A 24,632-nucleotide genomic window follows, 5' to 3' on the forward strand; every position below is an offset into this window, starting at 1 on the left:
AGGTGCTACTGCAGGATTCCAAGTAGGGCATGAGGAGTTCTGACTTGTGTATTCACAGGTTGATGTGTGGAGAACAGAGTGAAGGTGACAAGGGAAGCAGGCTGGGAGGTGGCTATGACATTGCCCTGAGGAGAGGTGGTGGTGACTTGGACTGGGTGGAAGCCGTGGACCTGGCAAGAAGTGTTTTCATTCTGGGTAGATGTTGCAATGGAAGCAACAGGACTTCCTGGTGCATTGATGTAAGTGGGAAAGAAAGCAGTCAAGAAGTACTCTGGGGTGTTTGGCCTGAGCAATAGGAGGGACTGACCTGCCATCACTTGAGCTGGTGGAGGTGGGGTGGAGTGGGTTTAGGGGATGAGCCAGAGCTAGGGTAGCACAAGTTGAGTTTGAGATGCCAAGTAGAAGTCAGAGTGCAGACGCTTAGTCGACAGTTGGACATCAAGTCTGGCATCAGGAAGGGTCTGTACTGGACATACACCTTTGGGAATCATCTACATGTGATCTATGTAGGTGGAATTTGAAGCCATGAACCTGGATGAGATTATGAGGGAGATAGTATAGACAGAGAGAGAAGAGGTGAAGAGGAGGAATCAGTGAGGTCAGAGGAAACCAGGAGGGCATGGAGCCCTGGAAGCCACACAAGGAAGGTGCTTCCAAGAGAGGAGAGATCAGCTGGTCACAGGAAATCTTTCCTGCCCATCCCCATAAGGATAGGTGGGGTTTTTTTGTTTTTGTTTTTACTGTTTTGGTTCACTGCTGTATTTCCAGCACAGAGCGTAGGTGCTCAATACGTACTTGTTAAATGAATGAGTATATGCATGAATCCACACCTCTGCAAACCCCCAGCACACAGGGCTGCAACACTGGCCTCCTTTACAGAAAAGGAAAGATCAAGCAGGAGGCTCTGCCTCCTCTCAGTAGCACCCCCCTCCTCCCTTGGCTTTCCCAGCTACACTGACATGCACTCAGGTAGGAGCCCTTCTGGCCAATATAGGGCTCAGGATAAATGAGCCTCAGACAAGCCCTGCAGTGTGGAACTTGGTAAGACCTAGGCTGGGCACTGGGTCATCCACCAGTCCACAGAGTACTCTACACCCATTCCTCTGTCCACCTCTCTATATCTAGTCATTTATCTCCAGTCATCTGTCCACCTGTGCATTTAACCACTCTTATCCACAGTCTACAGCCACTCTGTCCATCTTTCCGTCCATCCACATCCGGTCCTCTGTCCCTCCATCTGCTAGGGTGACCAACTTCCCAGTTTGCATCAGACTGTCTCAAAGTTAGCATTGAAAGTCTTGCATCACGGGAAACCCCTCAGACCGGGGAAAAATGGGACAGTTGGCTGATCCATTCGTCCCCCAGGCATCCCGTACTGAACTCATCTGCTCAAAGCCCACCGGTCCACCCGACCACCCATCTGATCTCCTTGGCCACCCTCTCTGGTGGAGGCAGACAGGACCCGTCCCTCTCTGGCCCCGCCCCGTGCCCCGCCCCGTGCCCCGCCCCGTGCCCCGCCCCTTCCGGAAGCTGCCGCAGCGAATCCCGGTGCCCTAGCAACAGCGCTTTTCGGGCCGCCCAGTCCAAGAACGGGGCTCCTAGTGCGAACCAATAACAAGGGACGCTGGGTGCGAGGCGCGGGGGGCGGGGCTCGACGCGGCCGCCGCCATCTTGGTGGGAGAGAAACAATAGGTCGGAAGCGCAGTGGGATCGGGCTGAGGCTGCAGGTAACGCCCGCTTCGCCCGGCTTACGGCTCTGCTGTCCGGGGAACCTTACGGGAGGGTTTCTCCGGGCCTTTGGGGGATGAGGTCTCTAGTCGTTAGGGGTGTCCCCGGGTTATTTGGGGAGGGGCTTTCCCGCGAACATGGGGGAAGGGAGATCTCCCAGGGTCTTTGTGAGGCCGGATTTCCCCGGGTCATTTGAGAGAGGCATTGTATTTTCAGCTTACTGGGGAGAGAATATGTCCCCTGGTTTTGAGGGGCAGAATCTTCCCTGGTCATTGGAGGTGGGGGGCTCTCCCTCGGTCATTGAGGAGGTCGTCTCGGGTCTTTGTTGGGGGGGAGGGTCAAGATCTCCCGAGTCCTTGAGGGGTCTCCCCAGGACCTTGGCGTCCACCATCTCCCGGGTCATTGATTGAGGGGGTTCTCCTTGAGGCTTTCGTTGGAGTAGTCAGGCTAACGCCTCAGGTACTGTTACCTGGGGCCGGCAGATGTGCAGCCATTTTGAATGTTGAGTGCCAGTTGGGCCTGTCAGCTGGTGTCTGGTGGGGAAATCTGCACACAACCTTAACCCAGAAAGTCCTAAAATGCGTCAGAAAACGCTTTCTTTATAGTGATTGGCTTCACCGTGGGTGAAGCTTCCCTTTCTTTCACATTTGATTACAGACTGCTTTTGTCTTTTGCATTCTAATTTCATTTTAGGGTTTTATTCGGTTTCATATATTAAGAAAGTTGCACTAGCAGAAAACTGAGTCCAAATGTTATGAAAATGAAATGTAGAAACCAGTAAAATCTACTGCTTTTAAGTACCAAGGTGAATAGAACTAACCACTGCTTGGAATGAAACATTTTGGTAGCAAAATGTACGTAGAACAAGAATAAAATAAAATCATCTGGAAGAAGAAGTACTGAAACTTTTGAAAAGTGGTAACAAAAATGTTGCAGGTCACCAGTTTTATGATATTTTTTATAAAGCACCATGATTACAGTAATTTTGATAAGTTCTAGTATTTAAGATATTTGCTGTATATGGGTTTTTAGCAGGGTAACATTTTGGGTGAACTAGAACACTTAGTTATATGTGTTGCTGTTGCAGAGTTTGTATAATTGCATCCTGTAACCTGGTGTTAAGTATTTAAAGTTTCAGAGTGGTGTTATTATTGTTTTAACTTTAGGCAGTATCAGAATTAGAAACTGGGCAAAGTGAATACTTTATCATGTTTGTCATAATAGGCCACTTGATCACTTAGGAACTTTTTCTTTGGAGAAAAAGGCAGTTTAACTGTTACTCCATTTGGTTTACCTGCTTTGTGACTTTAGAGTAGAATTCGCAGGAATTGTTAGAAATCAAGTGGATGAGAACTAGCACTTGAGTTGATAATAATTGTAAAAAACAGGTTAGCAGGTGGAGTGGATTTCTTTTGTGCTTCTAGGCTTCACAGGTGACAGACAAGTACACTGTATACCAGTCCTGTATCTGAGCAGTGGAATGTAGGGGGAAGGAGCAACTACAGACTGATGAACCTTAGCCAGTCTCCCTTGGGGGGGCTGGGGCATATGTCACTGGTATCTAGGCAACAGGGATGAGCCTGAGCCTCCCTGAGGCCAGCTTGCTGAGGTGAAAATTTTCCATTGTTTGTCTCATAAAGAGGATGCACCGGGGAAGAATTTTCCTTTTAAGAGAAGTTATTTTACCTGTAGCATTATCACCTTAAACAAATTGAACACATTTTTGTATAGTAGAAAGTAAGCAGTTGATTACTCTTCTGTGATTACATTTTAAAGCAGGTTTTTGTTTTTTAAGTAAATTGTATTTTTGCCTATTTGCATACTGAGTAATAAAACTAACAAGTAGTACTGGTGTTTTGCAATACATTCTGGTGGCAAGGAAAGGTCCTTCACCCCAAAAATTGAATTTGGAGTCCACCTCACAGTTTGAAGGAAAAGCATCTCCTAAGGTGATGCACAGTTGGTGTGGGGCTGTCATCCATCACCAGCTTCCAGTTATCAACTCCTTACCAGTCTTGTTTCATCTACACTCTGCCTTCCTCCCCTCACCTTAAAAAAAAAAACCCGACTTTTTTAGGAAGTATATCCCAAAAATGTGTTTTATCCATAAGTATTTCATTGTGTATGTCTAAGAGACAAGGAGGTCCCCATGGTATCTGCAGTACCTTTATTCTTCCTAAAAAACAGTGAAAATTCCTTAGTTTTCCAGTCATGTTCAAATGTCCCTGATTGTCTCTTTTTTTTTTACAGTTTGCTCACATTGGGATCCAGAGAAGGTCTGCACATTGCATTTGATTGAAGTGTCTGTCTCTTAAATTTATGTATGCTTATTGTATTTTTCTTGTAATTTATCTTTTGAAGCAACTGTCATTTGTCTTGCAGGGTTTCCTATAAGCTGGCTTTTGCTAATCTCTCCCTGTGCTTGAGACCGTTTGACTCTTGTGGCTGGGTTTGAAGGAGTCACTCTTATTTATTTATTTATTAAAAATTTTACTTTTCCTTTTTCTCCCCCAAATCCCCCTGGTACATAGCTGTATATTCTTAGTCGTGGGTCCTTCCAGCTGTGGCATGTGGGATGCCGCCCCAGCATGGCCCGATGAGCAGTGCCACATCCGTGTCCAGGATCTGAATGGGCGAAACTGAATGGGCCACTGAAGTGGAGCACGCAAACTTAACCACTCGGCCACGGGGCCAGCCCCAGGAGTCACTCTTGTATATCTTTTCAGTGAAGAAGTTGAGAAGGAACTGCCAGGGCTCATTCACAAATGAGCCCCAAACTGAACTCTGAGGGTTGTCAGGGACTTGAAGGGCCACACAGAGCAAGACCCTCCTCTTCCTTCTTTGTCATGTGGTCCAAAGGGCCTGAGCCCTAGATTTTGCACGTGGAACTGGGAGGAGAGTTTTACCATTGGTCTCCAAGGTGGGCGTAGGTGTTCTGCTTCCTTATCTCTTTACAGACCTCCTCCTCTCACACTGACGTTGTACCCTCTGCGGGCTGTTCACAGTTATGGAGACCTTGACCCCATGTTCTTCTTTCTTTACGCATTACTCTTGGGGGACCTTCTGTCTTTGTCGGTAATTCCCAGATCTTTCAAGTTAGACTCACTCAAGCTTGGATCCCACTGCTCCCAACTATCTGCTAAACATTTCTTCTGGAGTGCTTGACCATCCTCTTGTATTTAAATATCTGAAGCTCAACTCAGTATCTTCTCAGCTGTTCCTGACTTGGTGAACAAAACATCCTTGTTCTGTTTCGTGAAGGCTCAGTATCTGACTCATCCCTTAGTTTGTTTTCCTGTATCAGGAGTTCTGAAGATGGGGTTTATGGTTGCCCACTCCCCAGACTATGCAGAGTTCAGTGAGGGTGGGCATTTTTCAGGAGAGAGGCCCACAGATGTCTCAGATTCTCTAGGGGGTCAGTCACCCCCCTCAAGTGTTAGGAACAGTGTGTTATACCTAGCCATCTACCAAGTCCTGTTTCTCTACTCTCCTTTCCTTTCCTTCCTTAATTCCCCTGTGTGGGCTAGGCAAGGCACCAGGCTTTGTGGGTACAGTGGAGAAGGCAGGAGACCCTGTGCCCTGCCAGGTGTGCCAGTGGTGGGGGGAGGTGACATTAAAGAGGTCGTTTCAGGGGCCAGCGCCATGGCCGAGTGGTTACGTTCGCACACTCTGCTTCAGCGGCCCAGGGTTTCGCTGGTTACGATCCTGGGCGTGGACATGGTACTGCTCGTTGGGCCATGCTGAGATGACACCCCACATGCCACAGCTAGAAGGACCCACAGCTAAAAGTATACAACTATGTACTGGGGGGCTTTGGGGAGAAAAAGGAAAAATTTTTTTAAATCTTTGAAAAAAAAAAAAGGTCATTCCAGATGAAACAGATACTGGAGAGAACAGCCCTGGTGCCTTGGAGGCCCCAGAACCTGAGGGCTGTCAGGGACTCTTCCTCATCCCCCACCGTGGGTTGAAGGAGGAGAGACCCATCAGAGAAGGAAGCCCAGTCTGGGAAATTATGGAGAGGTCAGCTTGGTCTTAGTCCTCATGCCTCCTAGGGGTTGCAGCTCTCTTAGGGGTGTTCCTGCTGTGTTCTTCTTCCTCCAGAAAACTCTCAGGCTCAGGACTGTGAAGGGAGTGTAGCTCCTCTTCTTTCACCTTTGGCTTTGACATCTTTAAATAACCAAATATTAAATTCACGAGCCTACAAATTTACCTTATAAAGTTTTAAAATTTTTCTTCAAACCCCCTTTTTCACGTGTACTTCTAATATGTGTAGGAGTTGTCTCTCTTCGTTTGCTCCTTCAGAATGCAGACAGAGGGGCTGGCCTAGCGGAGTAGTGGTGAAGTTTGCATACTCCACTTCAGCGGCCCAGGGTTCCACGGCCCACAGTTCTGCGGGTTTGGATCCTGGGCGTGGACCTACACACCACTCATCAAGCCATGCTGTGGCGGCATCCTACATACAGAAAATTAGAGGAAGATTGGCCCAAATGTTAGCTTAGCAACAGTCTTCCTCACCAAAAAAAATAGAATGCAAACAGAGAAAGTTCCTAATAAATGCTAGTTCCTGCTGCCAGCATCCCTCCACTGATGTTACTGCAGTAGTCATCTGCAGTGCCTCTCTGAAGCCAAGTTTTCCCTTGTCCTTCTGCCTTGTTAATTTTCCTAACATAAAATGTCACCACCCTGCTTTAAAATCTGCAGTGGCTCACATATATTGTGTCAGGGTGAAACAGTGGATGGAACCTTTTTTTTTTTTGACTTTTTATTAAGATTATGATAGTTTACAACCTTGTGAAATTTCAGTTGTACATTATTGTTAGTCATGTTGTAGGTGCACCACTTCACCCTTTGTGCCCTCCCCCCACACCCCCCTTTCCTCTGGTCACCACCAATCAGTTCTCTTTGTCTCTGTGTTTAACTTCCACCTCTGAGTGGAGTCATACAGAGTTCATCTTTCTCTATCTGGCTTATTTCACTTAACATAATACCCTTAAGGTCCATCCATGTCGTTGTGAATGGGACGATTTTATCCTTTTTATGGCTGAATAGTATTCCATTATGTATATATATACCATGTCTTTATCCAGTTATCAGTTGATGGGCACTTAGGTTGCTTCCACATCTTAGCTATTGTAAATAATGCTGCTATGAACATAGGGGTGCATGGGACTTTTGGAATTGCTGATTTCAAGTTCTTTGGATAGATACCCAGTAGTGGGATGGCTGGGTCATAAGGTATTTCTGTTTTTAATTTTTTGAGAAATCTCCATACTGTTTTCCATAGTGGCTGCACTAGTTTGCATTTGGATGGAACCTTTTTAATCTATGCTCTGTCCCAGCAGTTCTACTTTGAGGAATTTTTCTTAGAGAAATACTTCCACAAGTGTGCAAAGACATACATGGATGCTCACTGCATTATTATTGTAATAAAAAATTGGACATACTATCAGTAGGGCAGTTGATAAATATTTTATGATTATGTGTGAATATTGTGCAGCCTTTAGAAGGAATCATATATAGACAAAGATGTGGAAAGATGTTTAAGGCATATAGTTTAGTGGGGAAAAAATGGCAAAACAAAGCACAAATATTGAATGATTCTACTTATGTGAGAAACTAGAGTAGTCAGATTCATAGAGACAACGTTGAATGGTGGTTGCCAGGGACTGGAGGATAGGGAGAGCAAGGAGTTATTGTTTAATAGACAGAGTTTCAGTTTGGGAAGATGAAAAGTTCGGGAGATGGACGTTGGTGATGGTTGCACAACGTTGTAAATGTACTTAATGCCTCTGAACTGTATACCCCAAAATAGTTAAAATGATAAATTGTATATTATGTATGTTTTTTATCACAATTTTAAAAAGTAAGGGGGAAATAAAGCTGATTTTACTGGGGGAAAAAGGCAAAACAACACATTTAGCCCTACCCTGTTTATGCATAGAAGAAAATTATGGGATGAAGAGATACCAAACTATTATTGGTGGTCATTTTATCACACTTATAACCAGTTAAAAAATCTGTTTAAGGGCTAAACAGGATGTCTCTTGGCACTCTCCATTTATCTACCTGGTCTTGAAGCCTTCATCCTCCTTCTGCAAGTGTAAGCTTAATGTACCGTTATCCTCTTGTACTGTTAAGTCCACCCTCTGACCTTCATCTCCCATTGGACTCTTTGGAGGAACTGTGGGACAGTGGACAGTTCATGTTTGAGGAGTGCACTGCATGCAAGGCAGGCAGTAGGCTAGATGTTTAATCTTGTTCCCACATCACAGCACCTCTATAAAACTGTACCATGCCTGGTTTACACATGAAGACAGGCACTGAGGGTAGGTAAAGCACCATTTATACCTAAATATAAGGCAGGCCCCAATTTCTCAGGGAAAGGATTTAAGAAGAATTGTTTGGTTCAACTCAAGAGTTTTAACTTATAGAGATGTACTTGAAAGTTTCATTTCTTGTAATATTTATTGTCTTTAATTTCACGTACATATTTAGTTATCTAAAATAATGTATTCCTTTAGAAGTTACACTTTTTCCCACATATTTCATGAATTAGTTCTGCTCCAGTTTGTCTGGTTGCATCTTTGACATTCCCATAGCCACAGTTGGAGGTGCTTTCCTCCTGAGCACTTCGTCCTCACCTCTCAGTAATGGAGATTTGACACTGGAACCTTTACCTCGAGCTGATTGTGATCTCTGTGGTGGTGTGACCTTTTTACTGTGTTGCTTTCTTTTTTACTAACAGCTAAGATACAGTTCACATACCATATTATGCACCCCCAAAGAAATCCTGTATCCTTCATCCCTCATATACTCCCCCTCCCCACCGGCCCATCAGTCTTCCCGAATGTCCTCTCAACCCTGGCTTGTTTAAAGGACCCTGTGCCGTGTTAAGCCTCAGGGGTGGAGGGAGGAAGCAAGTCAGTGCTGCCTAGCTTGCCCTGCTGTCAGTTGTGATGGTGTGCCTTGTAAACTGAAGGTGGTTGCCTTGTGACTAGGGAGCACGTAGCTGTAGCACGTTACCATTTTGCCATTTTCCACATGGGCAGTTAGAGGGAAGATGAGGACTTTGACTTGCTCCGTAAGACTTTGTTGGCCCTTACAATCCTGCTCAGGTGCACCCTTGATTCATTTTTCTGTTTATAGATATTTTCTCCAGTGTTTTTCAAGGTTTTATGTTTGTTTTTAATGTAAGTTTTCATTAATAGTGTTCTCTTCTAGTTGAAGTTATGCTAATTCAGTCTTACAAGTAAGGGTTAAGCTATGGAAAACAAGTAGATAACATCTTTCCCATTGACGCATCAGCATTATTAGTATATGGTGGCCACAAGTTAACATTTGGATAACAAGAAAGCATTTTTGTTCCTTATGCCACCAAGATGCCACTTAGTTAAGACTGAAATGATTGGGAGGATGGTAGTTTCTAGATGTGGTATCCAGGTTAGAACAGGTAGCAAAACAAGCACATGGTTACAACAGAAAAGTCGTGCTTTGATTTGATTTTAAATGTTCGTGAAATATAGCTGTTGCTGAAGTGATTTGGTCAACACCTACAGGATCCTATCCACAAAAAGTAAAAATGATAACACCTACAGCTGCTGTTCCTGGGACTCTCACTGTGCTAGGTCTTTTACCTGTGTTCTTTTTGTTCCTGGCCACTTTGAGATGATGAGAAGTCTCATTCCTCTCTGGACTGAAGGATTTCAGGCTTTGGGTTTTCTTGAAACCCTTGTGATTTGAAGAAGAAGCTTCAGTGTCTGCTATCACAAGCCCCTCTAGGCAGCTGGAGTCAGCTTGGGCCTCTTCTGCTTGCTTTCTGTCGTGGAGAATTCACAAAGCTTTCTTTGCACTGCCGGGTTTTGTTTTGTTTAACTCTTGTGAATGTATTTAACTGAAACTCATAGTTGATCAAAATGGGAGATCATTTAGTGTTATTGTTATCTCTATGTATGCATCCATTTATCTTGTTCGAGACACTCGTACGGGTTTTTGTTTTTTTAATTTAATATTTATTGAGTTAATGATAGGTTACAATCTTGTGAAATTTCAGTTGTACATTATTGTTTGTCAGTCGTGTTGTAGGTGCACCCCTTCACCCTTTGTGCCCACCCCCCACCCACCTTTCCCCTGGTAGCCATTAATCTGTTCTCTTTGTCTACATTTTAAAATTCCTCATAGAGACGCTCATACATGTTTTAGAAATTGGATGTCCAATCCTAAGTCTAAGGAAGAGTAAAACTTTTCTTTTAATGAAATAAGGTATCTTAAAGACTGGGAAGCAGAACACTTGGCTGTAGTGTTGCTCTTTCTGCACTTAGTTTTTGAGAATGTGCCCTATTGGTACCTGGACTGGATCCCACAAAGCTGTGTTTGTGGGCAGCTGCTGCTTTGTCCCAAGTCCCTTGAGCCACATTGCTCTACCTTAACTCCACCTGTCAGAGAGCCTACCACAGGTCCTTGCCTTGAGCCTTTTTCATCTTTTCGTTTGGGCTGCTCCAGGGCCAACGGACTTTCCTTTCCACAGCTGCACACTGAGAAATCTGCCCATGGGCTATGTGAGCTCATTTTACTCTCTTGGGGAATGCCAAAATCTTGCATCCCCTTTCAATGCTTGTTTGATAAGAGTAATAGGTTATTTTTGTTTTACAAGTATAAAACTAACATTGGATGTGCATTTTTGTGTAAGCACAGGCTGCTAGGTCCTGGGACATTTGCAGGGGTGGACCTTGCAGCAGTGCCAGATGGCAACTGACAGACTCTGGGCCCCAAAAAACTGATGGATGTGGCCAGCAGATCTGGGGCAGGTGAAGGCTGAGAAAGGAAGGGACAGGCTACCCCTCTCCCAGGAATGATTTATCTCACTCTCAAAGAGTGTTTTTACTTTGAAAATAACCTTAGAGCCAGAGGGGTAACAGAGTGGTAAGATGTAAAAAGTGGAAGTACCCCCTTGGCCTTCCCTCCCAATCCTCAAATGAGCTCTTGATTGACTGAATTCACTGCCCTTCTCACAAGCCAAGTGATTCTGAAAGGGTCATTGTGTGATTTCCTTCAGAACTGTGGTGTGGTTGAACTTGATTTTCCTCAAAGAAATTTTTTATTATCTTGCTGTGCCTTATTTTGGAAAGAAATCTCAGGACTCATGGAGGATGACTGGCGCATATCTCTGTGTTAGGACGTAGTGCTGTGACCTGTACAGTCAAGAATTTTCTCACTCCCGTATCTCATTCTTTTCTGGCTCGTCGTGAAAGAACACTGTACTCAGAGCGGTTGGATAAGAAAAGCCACCAGATTAGTGCTGTGAGCCTGAGATGCTTTGCAGACCCTCGAGGGGAGTATTCACCTGATCGAGGTGTCATGAGGACCCAGAGGAAATTGTGCTTCCTGTGCATAGGACCTGCTACAGTGCAGGGCACACCTTGGTCCCTCTACTAGCAGGTGATGGCGTGGCCAAGTCGGGGCTGCCTGGGTTTTGTGGTTGCCCATGAGGACTGAATCATTTCTGGTATTCTTTGTTTCAGAGGATGAGTTCATGTGTCATCTAGTTTGGAAATAGTCTGAGAGATGAGCAGGGGTAAATATTGACCACAGGCAGGGAGCGTGTAATCTTATTGGCACATGAGAGGACTATGGCTCAAGGTAGGAAAGTCCCCAATGGATCAAGACCTCAGAGCAATTTTGGCCATAGTCTGAGAGAGTCATTTTCTGTTGTGTATGTTTCTTACAAGGTGGTTGGAGTCATAGTCTGCACCAAGGAGGAGGAGACTGGAGATGGAGAATTGCCCTTGAAAGAGAGGTAACGGGCTTTTTAAGAAGGACAGCAAATTCTTGGTGTGCGTATGGAATACTTCAGCTGTTGATGAGAAAATTTGATATTCTGATGAAGAGGATATGTGACACCTTAGAATTAATAGTTTAGGGGCCGGCTCCATGGCCGAGTGGTTAAGTTCGCGCGCTCTGCTACGGCAGCCCAGGATTCAGATCCTGGGCGCAGACATGGCACCGCTTGTCAGGCCACGTTGAGGCGGCGTCCCACGTCCGACAACTAGAAGGACCTGCAACTAAGATACACAACTGTGTACAGGGGGGGTTTGGGGAGATAAAGCAGGAAAAAAAAAAAAAAGATTGGCAACAGTTGTTAGCCCAGGTGCCAATCCTTAAAAAAAAAAATAATAATTTAGATTAGTGGTACTACAGTTTTAGCTAGAAAAAGCTTTTTATTTTTTATTTATTTTTAAAGATTTTATTTTTCCTTTTTCTCTCCAAAGCCCCCCAGTACACAGTTGTGTATTTTTAGTTGTGGGCCCTTCCACTTGGGGCATGTGGGATGCCACCTCAGCATGGCCTGATGAGCAGTGCCATGTCCACGCCCAGGATTCGAACTGGTGAAACCCTGGGCCGCCAAAGCATAGTGCATGAACTTAACCACTCCGCCATGGGGCCGGCCCCAGCTTTTTTTTTTTTTAATTAATTATTTTTGAGGAGGATTAGCCCTGAGCTAACATCTGCCGCCCATCCTCCTCGGTTTGCTGAGGAAGACTGGCCCTGAGCTAACATCCATGCCCATCTTCCTCTATTTTATACGTGGGACACCTGCCACAGCATGGCTTGATAAGCAGTGTGTAGGTCTGCACCTGGGAGCTGGACTGGTGAACCCTGGGCTGCCAAAGTGGAACGTGCAAACTTAGCGCTGTGCCACCAGGCTGGCCTGAAAAAGCTTCTTAAATTGCTAAAACTCTAATTCCAGCAGTAAAACTCTGATGAACATATTTTCAGGTAGGCTAAAAGCTCCTTCTCTCCATCCCCCTCCATCTTTAGGGCCTCTAGTCTGTCATTGCAGAAATCCAGTCTAACAAGGCAAAGAGGTGGGGCAGTGTTGTCTTACTGGTAGTTGTAGAGAGGAGAAGCATCTGAGAGGCTGCTATTTCCCTTATGGAAAAGCTCATCCAGATTTTTGGAACAGAATCTGCTGTTAATTTGGGGGAAGGATCTGCATTATTGTGACTTCATGAAATAGTTCACTTAGAACTTGTATTGTTTAGATTTTGCTGAGGAAGATTTGCCCTGAGCTAACCTCCGTGCCAGTCTTCCTCTATTTTTTGGTATGGGCAGCCAGCACAGCATGGCCACTAATAGAGCAGTGTAGGTCTGTGCCCTAGAACCAAACTCGGGCCTCTGAAGTGGAGCGTGCTGAACTTAACCACTAGGCCTCTGGGGTTAGCCCCTACAAGTTGTATTTTTTCCTTTATTAAAACTAGGGAAAAATGCTAATGAGGGAGAAAAGGAACACCTAGTGTTGGACTGCAGGCATCTGTGTCAAGTCACTGCAGGGCTTCTCTTTCTTGTCTCTCTGGTCCTGCTTCTTTGGTGGAGCCAGCACCTGCTTTGGCATGGAGATGATACCCTCCCAGCCAGCCAGGCTGCAACTCCTTTGAGGTTAAGACTATGATTCCAGCATTCTTGGCAGCGACTCCATCATGTCAGGTACCTGTTGTTTTCTGTGATGAGGCCTGGGTAATATGGTGACCTCATGGTGCCTCTGTGCACCCATCTGTAAGGGAGATAATCATAGTATCTACTCCAGAGGGCTGTTTTAAGAGTGGAGGTAGGGCCGGCCCTGTGGCCCAGTGGTTAAGTTCGCACACTCTGCTTCAGCAGCCCAGGGTTTTGCCGGTTCGGATCCTGGGAGCAGACATGGCATCACTCATCAAGCCACGCTGAGGCGGTGTCCCACATGCCACAACTAGGAGGACCTGCAACTAAAAATATATAACTATTTACTGGGGGGCTTTGGAGAGAAAAAGGAAAAATAAAATCTTAAACAAAAAAGAGTGGAGGGACTTGATTTTTATGGAGCAGTGGTGGGAGTTTTCCTGAGGTTGATGGTCGTTTGACACCATGTAGCCAGATGGGCCAGTCTGGTTAGTCACTGTCCTTGATGCGTCCCACGAGGCAAACATTGAAGAAAGCTTTTCTCTTCCTTCCTGGCTTTATTTTGCTAGAACTCCTTTTTGTATATTCGTTTTGTCACCAGGGCTTGTGCCTCGTTTGTTATACAGCTTCCCTGGAAGTCCAGGTCATGGAGGGAATGATGTTCCTTCTGCATTGTCTTGCTGAGACACCTCATTTAAAGCTGGATGGCAGACCCACCAGCATTGCTGAAGAGACCTTCAGCATATACAGCACCAACCCATGGCCTTTCTTTACTTTGTCTGCAAAGGATGGGGATAATTATCTTTCGGTGATAATTTAGCAACCTGAAAACCTTGGGTCTTTGGGATGTGACTCAATACCAACCCAGAATTTCTGAATGCTAGTTAGTATATTTTTTTAAACAGTAATAGGATTTTAATCTTCTTGTACCCACACTTTTAAAGTTTATTCTTCAGTGAACATTGTTTTCTTGCCTGATTTTCTACAAGAGAGAATTTTCCAAGAGGTTAGTTGTCATTACAGTAAGAGCTGTGCGTCAATCCTATTCCCCTACCTCTGCCCTCTGGCAACTGCTTATCTGCTTTTTGCTGTTTATTGTCTGCAACTCCAAATATGAGAAATATGTTGTACGGTGAAGCCATACTTACGTTCACATTGAGAGGCTGAACATAGTAATTAAAATAACCACTAAATGAGACTTACTTTATTATGTGCAATGCAATGATATTTACTGTTTTTTCCTAGTTGATGAAAACAAAGAAAGAAACTTCTGATTACCATTCACTAATTTGATTACACAGCCCGCAGAGTAGAGATCTATTCCAGGCCTGTCTTCTCCATTTTACAGACCAGAAAACTGGAACCCAAAGGGAGTCAGGGGCTTAGAGTCTTTGTCCAAGCAATTGAGTGGCAGAACAGGGACTAGAATCTGGCTCCTCCTCACTACAGGATAATAAATTGTCTCTCTAATCCCCCCTCACCTTTGGGAGTTTCCTCTGTCCATCAGACTTGGCGCAGATGAGAATGAGCTGTATTCTTGCCTTTCTACCGAGGGTGATGGTTCTTCTTTGGGAAACAATGTCCTGTGGCCTGCTAGAGTTGGGTGCTGATGGGAGGGTAGCAGGGTGTCACATCATACTCAGCCACTAAGGAACACACTGGGGACCTGGGAGGAGGATGAGTTAGAGATCCTTACCTGGCTTTGTGGCCTCCAGCCACACCCCTGAACCATAATCTAGACAGCTGCCATGATGGACTGGTTTTTGTTTTAGATTTTTCATTGGAGGGGGGGATGGGTAAGACAGATGCCTGGAGAAAGATATTTTTTTACTTGAATACATTTAAGGAATCTCGAACAGAGTTGGAAAGGGATTTGTATCATTGTTAGCATTGCTCCGATAACAAAAGAAGTTGTACATTTTTATGAAAGGTTTGGATTGTGTTCCTAAAGCCTGGTCCATGAGGAGTGTCTTGTGTTTTCACAATTTAATAATTATGGTGCCTGCTTCGTGCTTGGGTGCTGGCAGGCCAGCCATAAGTCAGTAGTTTTCCTTTGGTATTGCTCTTACTCAAGAAGTATTTTACGGTAGACTAGTATGGATTGGTCAGTATAGACCTAGAGAAAGGGCTTGTGTGTGGCCAGGCATCTTAGAGCTCCACCTTCTGGACAGAGTCTGGAATGGCTGGAATGTACTTGTCCTTAGAGCTGATTGCATGTATTGTGTCTTGGGACTCTTCTCAGCACATTCCCTCCTGAAGGCTTCTGTGATGATGAAAAGGTAGTACTGGGGAGAAATAGAGACTTTGGGTTTTCTGCTCTTTGCATATAGAAAAGCTTATTGATTCCTAATCTTTGAGTCAAGTTGGGGCTCACAGTCGGTTTTCTCTGACAGAAAGAGATTAAAACCAGCTTAGACTTTTTAAAATGGGCTACTTTATAAATAGAAAATATAAATCCATGGTGAAAGCACTCTCATGGGACAGGCTAAATGTCCCATGTATGTAGGAGAGCTGTACCAAGGCAGATTTGCCAGAGACCCTGGGCCCTAGAGGCAGCCGTGTGGGAGCATCCAACAGATTGAAGTTCACTTGGGAGCTGTGGATTATTGTTCCTGGCTCTGGATGAGTTTCCTCACCCTGCTGAATCAGCCTCATTGTTTGCAACAGGGAAAGCAATGTCTACATGTGGTATCATGTAGAGAAAGTATCATGAGGACCAAATGAGATAAGTTCCTGTAATGAGCCTAGCACATAATAGGTGCTTTACCCACATTAGAGGACAGTGGGCACATCTCTGGTAGATCCATTCTCACCACCACCATCTCAGTTGGAGTCATGGAAACCAGGAGTTCCCAGTAAGAATCCTGTATGGATACTGACGTGTTGCCCAAGCTCTCTATGTAGTGCTGTTAGATATGCTGTAGTCTGTAAGTTATAGACAGAAAACAAAGAACTAGCTTGACATGCCCTGAAACGGTTATATGCTTTGCTGAGATCCAGTGTGTTTGGGGATGGGAAGTCAGCGCTAAAGCCCTGGACCTCAGGAGCACAGCTTTGGGAGATCAGCATAGAACCGATTAAAATAGTCAGTGACCTAGAACACTGTGTGTCTTTTTAAGGAGTTAGCTAGCCTTGATCACTTGTTTTTAGATACAGACGTTAATCATTAAAGCTAGGCCCAATCTGCACTGCTAATGTCTTTGGCCTTGGGCAGGGAGGTGTGTGTGGACTGGGGAACTGGAGTAAATCTTAATAGATGATGTGTAAGGAGTTTTTCCTTTAAAATTTTATTTTATAAAAGCATAACGACCAAGAGTGAACCCTAATGAAACCAGGATGATGTGTCAGTGTAGGTTCATAATCACTTGTAACAAATGTACTACTCTGGTAGGGGATAGTGATAATGAGGGAGACTATGCACGTGTGGCGTCATAGCTTCGCGTTTTGCTCCCCATGGTGGCTTTCTAATGCCGTGGGGAGTGGGGGATGGGGGCTGTTTAGGGGCCCTGGAGCCAGTCTCTGCCTGTCAGCATCCGGCTCCGCCCGGCGAGAACTCAGGCTGTTTGTTTCTGCGGGAGGAGGCGGGGCCCGGCGTGAGCCCAGGCTGTGTTTGTCTTTCCTCTGGAGGAGGAGGGCTAGCGGCTCTAGGCGGTTCCCAGGCTGCTTCCAACTCCCGTGTCACTGTTTGCTTCTAACAGGACGTCCTGGCCCGCGCAACCGAGAAGCTGAGGCTGGACAGACAGACTCACAGACGACAAACGAAGGGCGCGCTGGCCGCCAGACCCCGCCTCCTCCCCCTTTTCCCTGCCGCCTGCGCCTGGAGGATGAGCCCAGCCTTCAGGGCCATGGACGTAGAGCCCCGCGCCAAGGGCATCCTATTGGAGCCCTTTGTCCACCAGGTCGGGGGGCACTCCTGTGTGCTCCACTTCAACGAGACGACCCTGTGCAAGCCCCTGGTCCCGAGGGAGCACCAGTTCTACGAGACTCTCCCAGCCGAGATGCGCAGATTCACTCCCCAGTACAAAGGTGAGCCCCCAGCTGATGTAGGGATAGCCAACGCCTGGCATTGCCGCCGTGGAAGGCCCAGGCATCCGTCTCAGGAGCCCCACCCCTTCCCACTCATTCTTTGTTTTCCCTCCTCCTCCTCTTGGCCCTCAACCCGGCACCTCACACTCAGTTTTCAAGCCCTGGTAAGATTGCTCAGTTGTTTTGTTTTGTGGATTCGTTTTGAATTTATTTTTGGTGGAAGTATAGTTGTGTTTTATGTTCATGTGTGTCTCGATCACAGTAACCCATAGTCCCTCATGGGGGACAAGGGGGAAGACTTTGGGAGGATTTTACCCAGGATACTTGCTGCCTGCTTTTTGTCCTCCAGGAAGCCAGAAGCCCGGGTGATTAGGTAGGCTGGGAGCGGGGTTGAGTCAGATGGAATGCAGGAGTGGGAGGCCTGTGCTGATTAGCTGAAGCCCTTTGCTATTACGGAATGTCCCCAAAATTGCTATGTTAAGACAACCCTTTGATTCACATGTGGTGACTTTTTCTTCCTTTTTATAATGCATTTGGGGGGGATCATCAGCAGCCGCCAGTGTGGTGTGGTCTTTCCTGGGGAGGGGGGAGTCCTTTGTAAATCAAAGATGAATCCATTAAGGAAGTTAATTTTAAATTAGCATTGCCTGGTTATACAAAAGACTCTTGAACAGTGTAAGTTCTTCTGGGACTGTTGAAACACTCTCTTTGAAGACAATGTATGGGGCTCTTCTCTGTATTCTGAATATGCATGTATTTTGCTGTGGGGGTGGAGGAATTGGGGGCCCTCACTTGGTCCTTCTCTGTTGTTTTTTTTCAGGACAAAGCCAAAGGCCCCTTGTTAGCTGACCACCCCTGCCCCCTTTTTTCCCCTGGTTCTTCCCCTCCCCACCATGGCCACAGGGAAGTGTGGTCCCTTGAATTTCCCACCCTGGCTCCTCTGCACCCAGAGCCGGGGACCACCTCAGAAGTGTCGTCTCTCTCTGAGCACGCATTCCCCTGCAGCAAGCGAGCGGGCGGGCAGCAAGGACTGAGCAAATTGAGTGTTCCTGGGCCAGAGAGGCCTGGGAGGAAAAGTGTTCAGCCAGTCGGTTGTAAGGCGCTCGTCGGCACCTGCTGAAACGCTCCCACCTGACAGCCCCCTCCTCAAAGACTGTAATTACACATGGCAGGTTCTAGAGACTCGAAGGGGAGAGCTGCTTTCAAGGCCACCACGCACCTGTGCTCCCGGCCCAGCCCTATTTGCCTTGTGTTCATATTGTTCTTTTGTGACATGAGACTGCAAAGACCAATAAAGTAACATATTTGAGAAGGACAAAAGGCTTGGGGCGCCCACCTGTGTCGGAGTGTGGCGAAGCCTTTGCTAGGGTGTCTGTTGTGCTGTGTGGTTTGTTTTGTTTGCTCCTTTATTTTGTTTTGCTTGCCCAGTCCTCCCTTACCCTTGGATCCCTCTTACCACTCAGGCACACCTGTTCCCCTTGTGTTTGGGCTCTGCTTTAAAGCAAGCCTCGAGGCCATCAGAGTTTCTGTTCAGGGCATTAAAAATTCTCACAAGATATAAAGAGCGAATGTTTTTACATGTCTCTTAGGATTAGAAGAATTACATAAAAATTAATAAACATTTTCGATGACAGAAAAATGTGTCTTGTAATTCTTTGGCTCCTGCCTTGTTGAGTGCATCAAAGAGGAAGACTCGGCCATGTTTGCTCCCTAATCGCTTGTCTTGTATGGTGTCATCTTTTCTAGCTGTTTTGATATTTGTTAGGATGGCAGATGAGTTTGGGGCCTCTGGCAACATAGAGACTAAGGAAGAGGGTAAGAAAAAAACAAATGTTACAATCATGTTATTTATAAAGCATCTTCCTGTGGATTTAAGAGTGCTCTCTGCTCCTCATCCCCCTTCCAGGTGTGGTATCTGTGCGCTTTGAAGAAGATGAAGACAGGAACTTGTGTTTAATAGCATATCCGTTAAAAGGGGACCATGGAACTGCAGACAGTGTAGACAATTCAGACTGTGAACCAAAAAGTAAGCTCCTAAGGCGGACAAACAAAAAACATCACGTCCTAGAAATGGAAAAGACCCCCAAGGACTGGGTGCGGCAGCACTGGAAAGAGGAGAAGATGAAGAGGTGTGTATAGACTGAGAAGGGAACCCTTGATTCTGTGAAAGGGGAGGGATCTTTGTTAGAACCCAGTCCCCGGAGCTAAGAACTTGCACAATGGAGACTTAGTAGGTACCTTTTCATTTGGTGCTCAGTTCCTGCATGGCATACCCAGCTTTTCTTTAATTGACTCTGGGTTAGATCATGCCATTTTGGGTAAACAGCTGCAGTGGCAGATGTAAAAGAGTTTCAGTCACTCATTCTTTCTGCAGCTGCCCTGTGCCAGGCCCTGTGCTGCATCCTGTGGATGTAGTAATGACCAAGACGAGCCTTGCTCACTGAGAGTGGGAAACAAAATGGTCAGTTGGGCATCTCCGAATCTTAGGGACCCACCTAGGCAGAGCCTTTCAAGTGCCACACCTTGGCAGAACTTTTAAAAATATAAATAATGTATATAAATTGAAGTATGTATAACGTAGCTAAGTAGGTTGACTTATTCCCATGAAATTTCAATTCACATTTTTCCAGTCTCCAGCATTCAGAGTCAGGGAACCTGAATGTACCAGAAATCAGGGAGTAGTACTGTCTAGAAGAAGAGGGCAGTGGAGGCAGAGGCTGCTCTTACATCTTAGGTTGTCTTTACTGTAGAAGAACAGTGAGCTAGCCCCTTAATCTTTTTTTAAATTAACTTTCTGGAAATATAATGTATATACAGTAAAATGTACCCATTTGAAGTGTTTTTTTTGTTTTCTCTCCCCAAATACCCCCAGTACATAGTTGTATATTTTTTAGTTGTGAGTCCTTCTAGTTGTGGCATGTGGGACGCTGCCTCAGCATCGCCTAATGAGTGGTGCCATGTCTGCGCCCAGGATCCGAACCAGCAAAATCCTGGGCTCCTGAAGCAGAGGGTGTGAACTTAGTTTTCAGTCACAGGGCCGGCCCCTGAAATCTTTAATGTATATACTGAAACCACCACTACATCAAGATATCAAACTTTACCTCACTCCAGAAAGTTCCTTCATGCCCTGAATTTTGATAAGACACTGATTTATTGGCTCCTTGTCTCTTTATAGCCATAAGTTAGAAGAAGAATTTGAGTGGCTAAAGAAATCTGAAGTCTTGTACTACAGTTTAGAGAAAAAGGGGAATGTAAGTTCCCAACTTAAACACTATAATCCTTGGAGCATGAAGTGTCACCAGCAGCAGTTACAGAGAATGAAGGAGAATGCAAAACATCGGAACCAGTACAGTATCCTTTGTTCATAGGGCATCTCTACCTTGGGGAGAGGGGAGGGTAAGTGAGGAGACCTTTGGAGCTTGGAGAGAGAATTTGGATTTTTTAATCGTGGTTGTGCCAGCACACCCTATGTGATAACCATGGGAAAATATCACTTCCCTTGCAGGTGAGGGCTGGTCTGGGGGTGCGTGGGGGGGGTTGGGGGGGTATGATGGGTCCCTGGGGAGGAGGGACGGAGGGACAACTTATTGAGGAACCAACCTACATCAAGGGGCTTTAGCCTAGAGTGCAAGGGGCTGGTTCATGTTTTCAGTCTCCTGCAGAAGTCCCCAGATTGTGCTTACCTGCCAAGGGCTGGGGTGAGGGGGAGGACTGACCTTTCTGTCTGGTTCACCAGACAGGCACATGAAGAAAGCACAGCGTCCTTTTCATTTTTTCCCCTTCTTACTCATTAAGATAAACTTCATTGATTTCTTTTCTTTTTTTTCTTTAATGTTATGGGGGAAAATTCCTCAGCATTGAGCATATTTTATTTATTTTTAACTTTTTATCAGGGAAAATTTTAAACATGTTAAAAATAAAATAATACATTGAACTTCTAAGTACCAGTCACCCAAGTTCAGCAGTTAACCCACTCATGTCAGTCTCATGTCGTGACACACTCTATACACCCAACAACCCCCAACTGAACTCTTTCTGAAGCAAGTCTCAGATATATCATTTCATCTGTCTGCACCTCAGCATGTATCTAAAAGATAAGGATATTTTAAACATTAATACCATTATTACTCCTTAAAAAGTAGACAATAATTTCTTACTATCAGATACCTAGTTTGTGTCCACATTTTCCTAATTGTCTCATAATATGTTTTTACTGATAGTTTATTTGATTGGGGATCTAAATGAGGTTCATATGTTGCATTTGGCTGAAACATTTAAGTCTTTAAATATGCTTTCTTTTTTTTTCTTGGAAATTTCTTGTCAAAGAAACTGGATCTTCTAGAGTTTGCCACTATCTGGATTGTACTGATTATGTCCCTGTGGTATCTTTACATGTTACTCTTTTCCCTCTCCTTCCATTAAGTTGATAATTTGATCTGTAGGCTTGATCAAATTCAGGTTTGATTTTGGCAGGGGGTGGGGGGGTGGCAGGAATCCCTCAGAGATGGTATTGTATATGTCCACCAGAAAGCACAGTGCTTAGTTGTCTTTCTCTTTTGTATTGCCATTGCCTTCGACCCATTTTTTCATTAGGTGATTTTCTAATTTTGTCCTTCATTTGTTAGCTGGAATCCTTCTGTAAAGAGAAACTTTTCCTTATCAATTATGTGCTTATCCTGAGGTATAGTTTATATAGGAAAGGCAGGTAAATGTCTTCCTTTATTTACCAGATATTTGGAATAATGAGTTTTTCAGCATCATTATAAATCCATGAATTTAAACGTTTTGACATGTTTTAGTCTACTGAAGTTATCTTAACTGATGTTCACATTATCTCATGTTTGGCCAGTGAGAGCTTTTCAAAATAGGTCTCTGGGTCATTTTAACACAATCACAGTAGTCTATGATATGGCTATCTTGTTTTCTGGTCTGAAAAGATGGTCCAGGGTCATGTATGTTTCCTACTCCACATGTGAATTCAGTCATTCCTCTAAGGCAAGTTTGCAAACATTTCCAGTAGAGAGCCAAATAGTGAATGTTTTTAGGTTTTGCAGGCCATACACTCTGTCACAACTCTGCCATTGTAGCATGAAAGTAGCCTTAGACAATAATGTAAATGAATGAGCATGCCTGTATTCCAGTAAAACTCTATGGTCACTGAGATTTGAATTTCATTTAATTTTCATGTGTCATGAAGTATTTTATACATATACATACACACATCTTAAAAATGTTAGAACCATTTCTAGCTTACAGCCTGTACAGCAGTGAGCAGGGGGCCGTAGTTCACTAATCTCTGCTCTAGGAGCACTGGTCTGGGCACTAGGGGTGCTCATACATCTGGTCATCGTTTCAAGACCTTTTCAGTGCACACAGCTAGGAAATAACTTTTTTTTTTTTTTTTGAGGAAGATTAGCCTTGAGCTAACTACTGCCAGTCCTCCTCTTTTTTGCTGAGGAAGCCCAGCCCTGAGCTAACATCCGTGCCCATCTTCCTCTACTTTATATGTGGGACGTCTACCACAGCATGGTGTGCCAAGTGGTGCCATGTCTGCACCCAGGATCCGAACCGGTGAACCCCGGGCCGCTGAGAAGCCGAATGTGCAAACTTAACCACTACACCACCGGGCCGGCCCCAGAAATACATATTTTAAAGACAAAACTTTTCATGAGTTCATACTTACATTTCCAGTTCATATTTAAAGCTACAGGATTTACTGAACTTATTTGATGTTCTGTTTATAATTTAGGACTATATGTTGTTGGACATGGTCCTACACCTTGCTGAATTCAGGAAATGATGTGTGTATCTCCCAGGCTGTTCTTAGACCAGTTTTCTTGACAAGAATTGAAGATGCCTTTTAGCCCCCTATTCAGCCTTGGGCTCCGTGCATGAGAGAGAGCAGGACTGATGGGACCCTGTGTGGACCTAGGCTTCTCTGAGGTCCTGTGTGTGCCAGAATTGTGCCCTGGGAGTGCCAAAGCCTCATGCAGCAGCACCTTCTCTTTAGAGGGGGGATTGTCCTTAACTACTCAGAATTTATCTTACTGGAGAACCTGACTTCCCGCTATGAGGTGCCATGTGTCCTGGATCTCAAGATGGGTACGCGCCAGCATGGTGACGATGCTTCAGAGGAGAAGGCAGCCAACCAGATCCGCAAATGCCAGCAGAGCACATCTGCGGTCATTGGTGTCCGTGTGTGTGGCATGCAGGTGAGGAGAGTGCTGGTGCATGGCATGGGCTTGCTAGGGCATCCAGTAGCTGCTCCCCGCCCCCCCCCCCCCACCCCCCAACATAGTCCTTTTTTCTCAAATGCCAGATTTGACTGTGTGAGTGTGTTGCTTTCCAGGTTAGAAAAGAAGGCATACATGCCTGGGTGATCCCCTCTGGGACTGGCCGGGCTGGCTGAGTCCAGAGTGTGGACAGGAGAGGAAAGGGAAGGCAAGAGGGTTAGGCCTTCTCCACTAGCTTGTACATTGAGCAGAGGGCTGAGGACAGAACCCAAGTCAGAGGGCTGCATCCAAGTGGGTGTTGATCAAAGGACAGTGTCTGGTGTGACTGGTGTACTTAACAAGTTAAAGGATTTGATCCAGGAGTATCATATTGCTGCTACTCCCCAGGGTCCATGCTCTGAGGTGGTTATCAGCACCTGACCTGCTCGTCTTCCTTCCACAGGTGTACCAGGCAGGCAGCGGACAGCTCATGTTCATGAACAAATATCATGGACGGAAGCTGTCGGTGCAAGGCTTCAAGGAGGCCCTTTTTCAGTTCTTCCACAATGGGCGGTACCTGCGCCGTGAGCTCCTGGGCCCTGTGCTTAAGAAGCTGGCTGAGCTCAAGGCTGTTTTAGAGCGACAGGAGTCCTACCGCTTCTATTCAAGCTCCCTGCTGGTCATCTACGATGGCAAGGAACGGCCTGAGGTGGCCCTGGACTCAGATGCTGAGGACTTGGAGGACCTGTCAGAGGAGTCAGCCGATGAGTCTGCTGGTGCCTATGCCTACAAGCCCATTGGTGCCAGCTCAGTGGACGTCCGCATGATTGACTTTGCACATACCACGTGCAGGCTGTATGGCGAGGACAGCGTGGTACATGAGGGCCAGGATGCTGGCTATATCTTTGGGCTCCAGAGCCTGATAGACATTGTTACAGAGATAAGTGAGGAAGGTGGGGAGTGAGCTTGCTAGCTGCCCTAGCACCTGAGAGACTCTCTGTGTCCCAGGCACAGCTGTGCTGCGTCAGGGAGGAGGCCAGTATGGTCAGGTGGTGGCCCCTGCAGCCTGGAGCTGATGTGCAGAGGCCTCTCTGAGTCCCAGCCTGAGCCAGCCCTAACTGTGCTCGGAGTCTATTTATTTTAACTATTTCTTCAACATTCCACGTTTGATGATGCAGGTACCTCTTTCTTCCCTGAGTGTAAATGTTCTAATATAGATCTTTTTGTTAATTGTAT

At 45.5% G+C, this 24,632-nt stretch overlaps 1 protein-coding gene across 7 annotated transcripts; it reads left to right on the plus strand.

Moving 5' to 3' along the window:
- The first annotated feature begins 1,542 nt into the window (after positions 1-1,542).
- On the plus strand, positions 1,543-24,631 carry IP6K2 (inositol hexakisphosphate kinase 2). Of its 7 annotated transcripts, none has more exons than XM_014731698.3 (8): positions 1,631-1,727; positions 3,979-4,004; positions 11,454-11,521; positions 16,857-17,184; positions 19,091-19,313; positions 20,360-20,535; positions 23,221-23,396; positions 23,860-24,631. In XM_014731698.3, the coding sequence occupies exons 4-8, from the start codon at positions 16,983-16,985 to the stop codon at positions 24,358-24,360; spliced, it is 1,278 nt and encodes a 425-aa protein (XP_014587184.1). In that variant the 5' UTR covers positions 1,631-1,727; positions 3,979-4,004; positions 11,454-11,521; positions 16,857-16,982; the 3' UTR covers positions 24,361-24,631. The 7 variants fall into 7 exon arrangements, with proteins under 7 accessions (XP_014587185.1, XP_014587186.1, XP_014587184.1 ...); XM_070237711.1 differs by having other exon boundaries at positions 1,659-1,727; positions 3,979-4,049; XM_070237710.1 differs by lacking the exons at positions 1,631-1,727; positions 3,979-4,004 and adding exons at positions 10,977-11,163; positions 11,247-11,364.
- Position 24,632: the final 1 nt, after the last annotated feature.

This window comes from Equus caballus, chromosome 16, assembly GCF_041296265.1.
Source record: "Equus caballus isolate H_3958 breed thoroughbred chromosome 16, TB-T2T, whole genome shotgun sequence".
NCBI lineage: Eukaryota > Metazoa > Chordata > Mammalia > Perissodactyla > Equidae > Equus > Equus caballus.

Bases quoted from the DNA above. Each gene is read 5' to 3' on its own strand.
- IP6K2 (XM_070237710.1), top strand. The intron at 11,522-16,856 runs GTAACGGGCTTT...TGCTTCTAACAG, and splicing joins GAATTGCCCTTGAAAGAGAG to GACGTCCTGGCCCGCGCAAC. The intron at 20,536-23,220 runs GTATCCTTTGTT...TTAACTACTCAG, and splicing joins AAAACATCGGAACCAGTACA to AATTTATCTTACTGGAGAAC.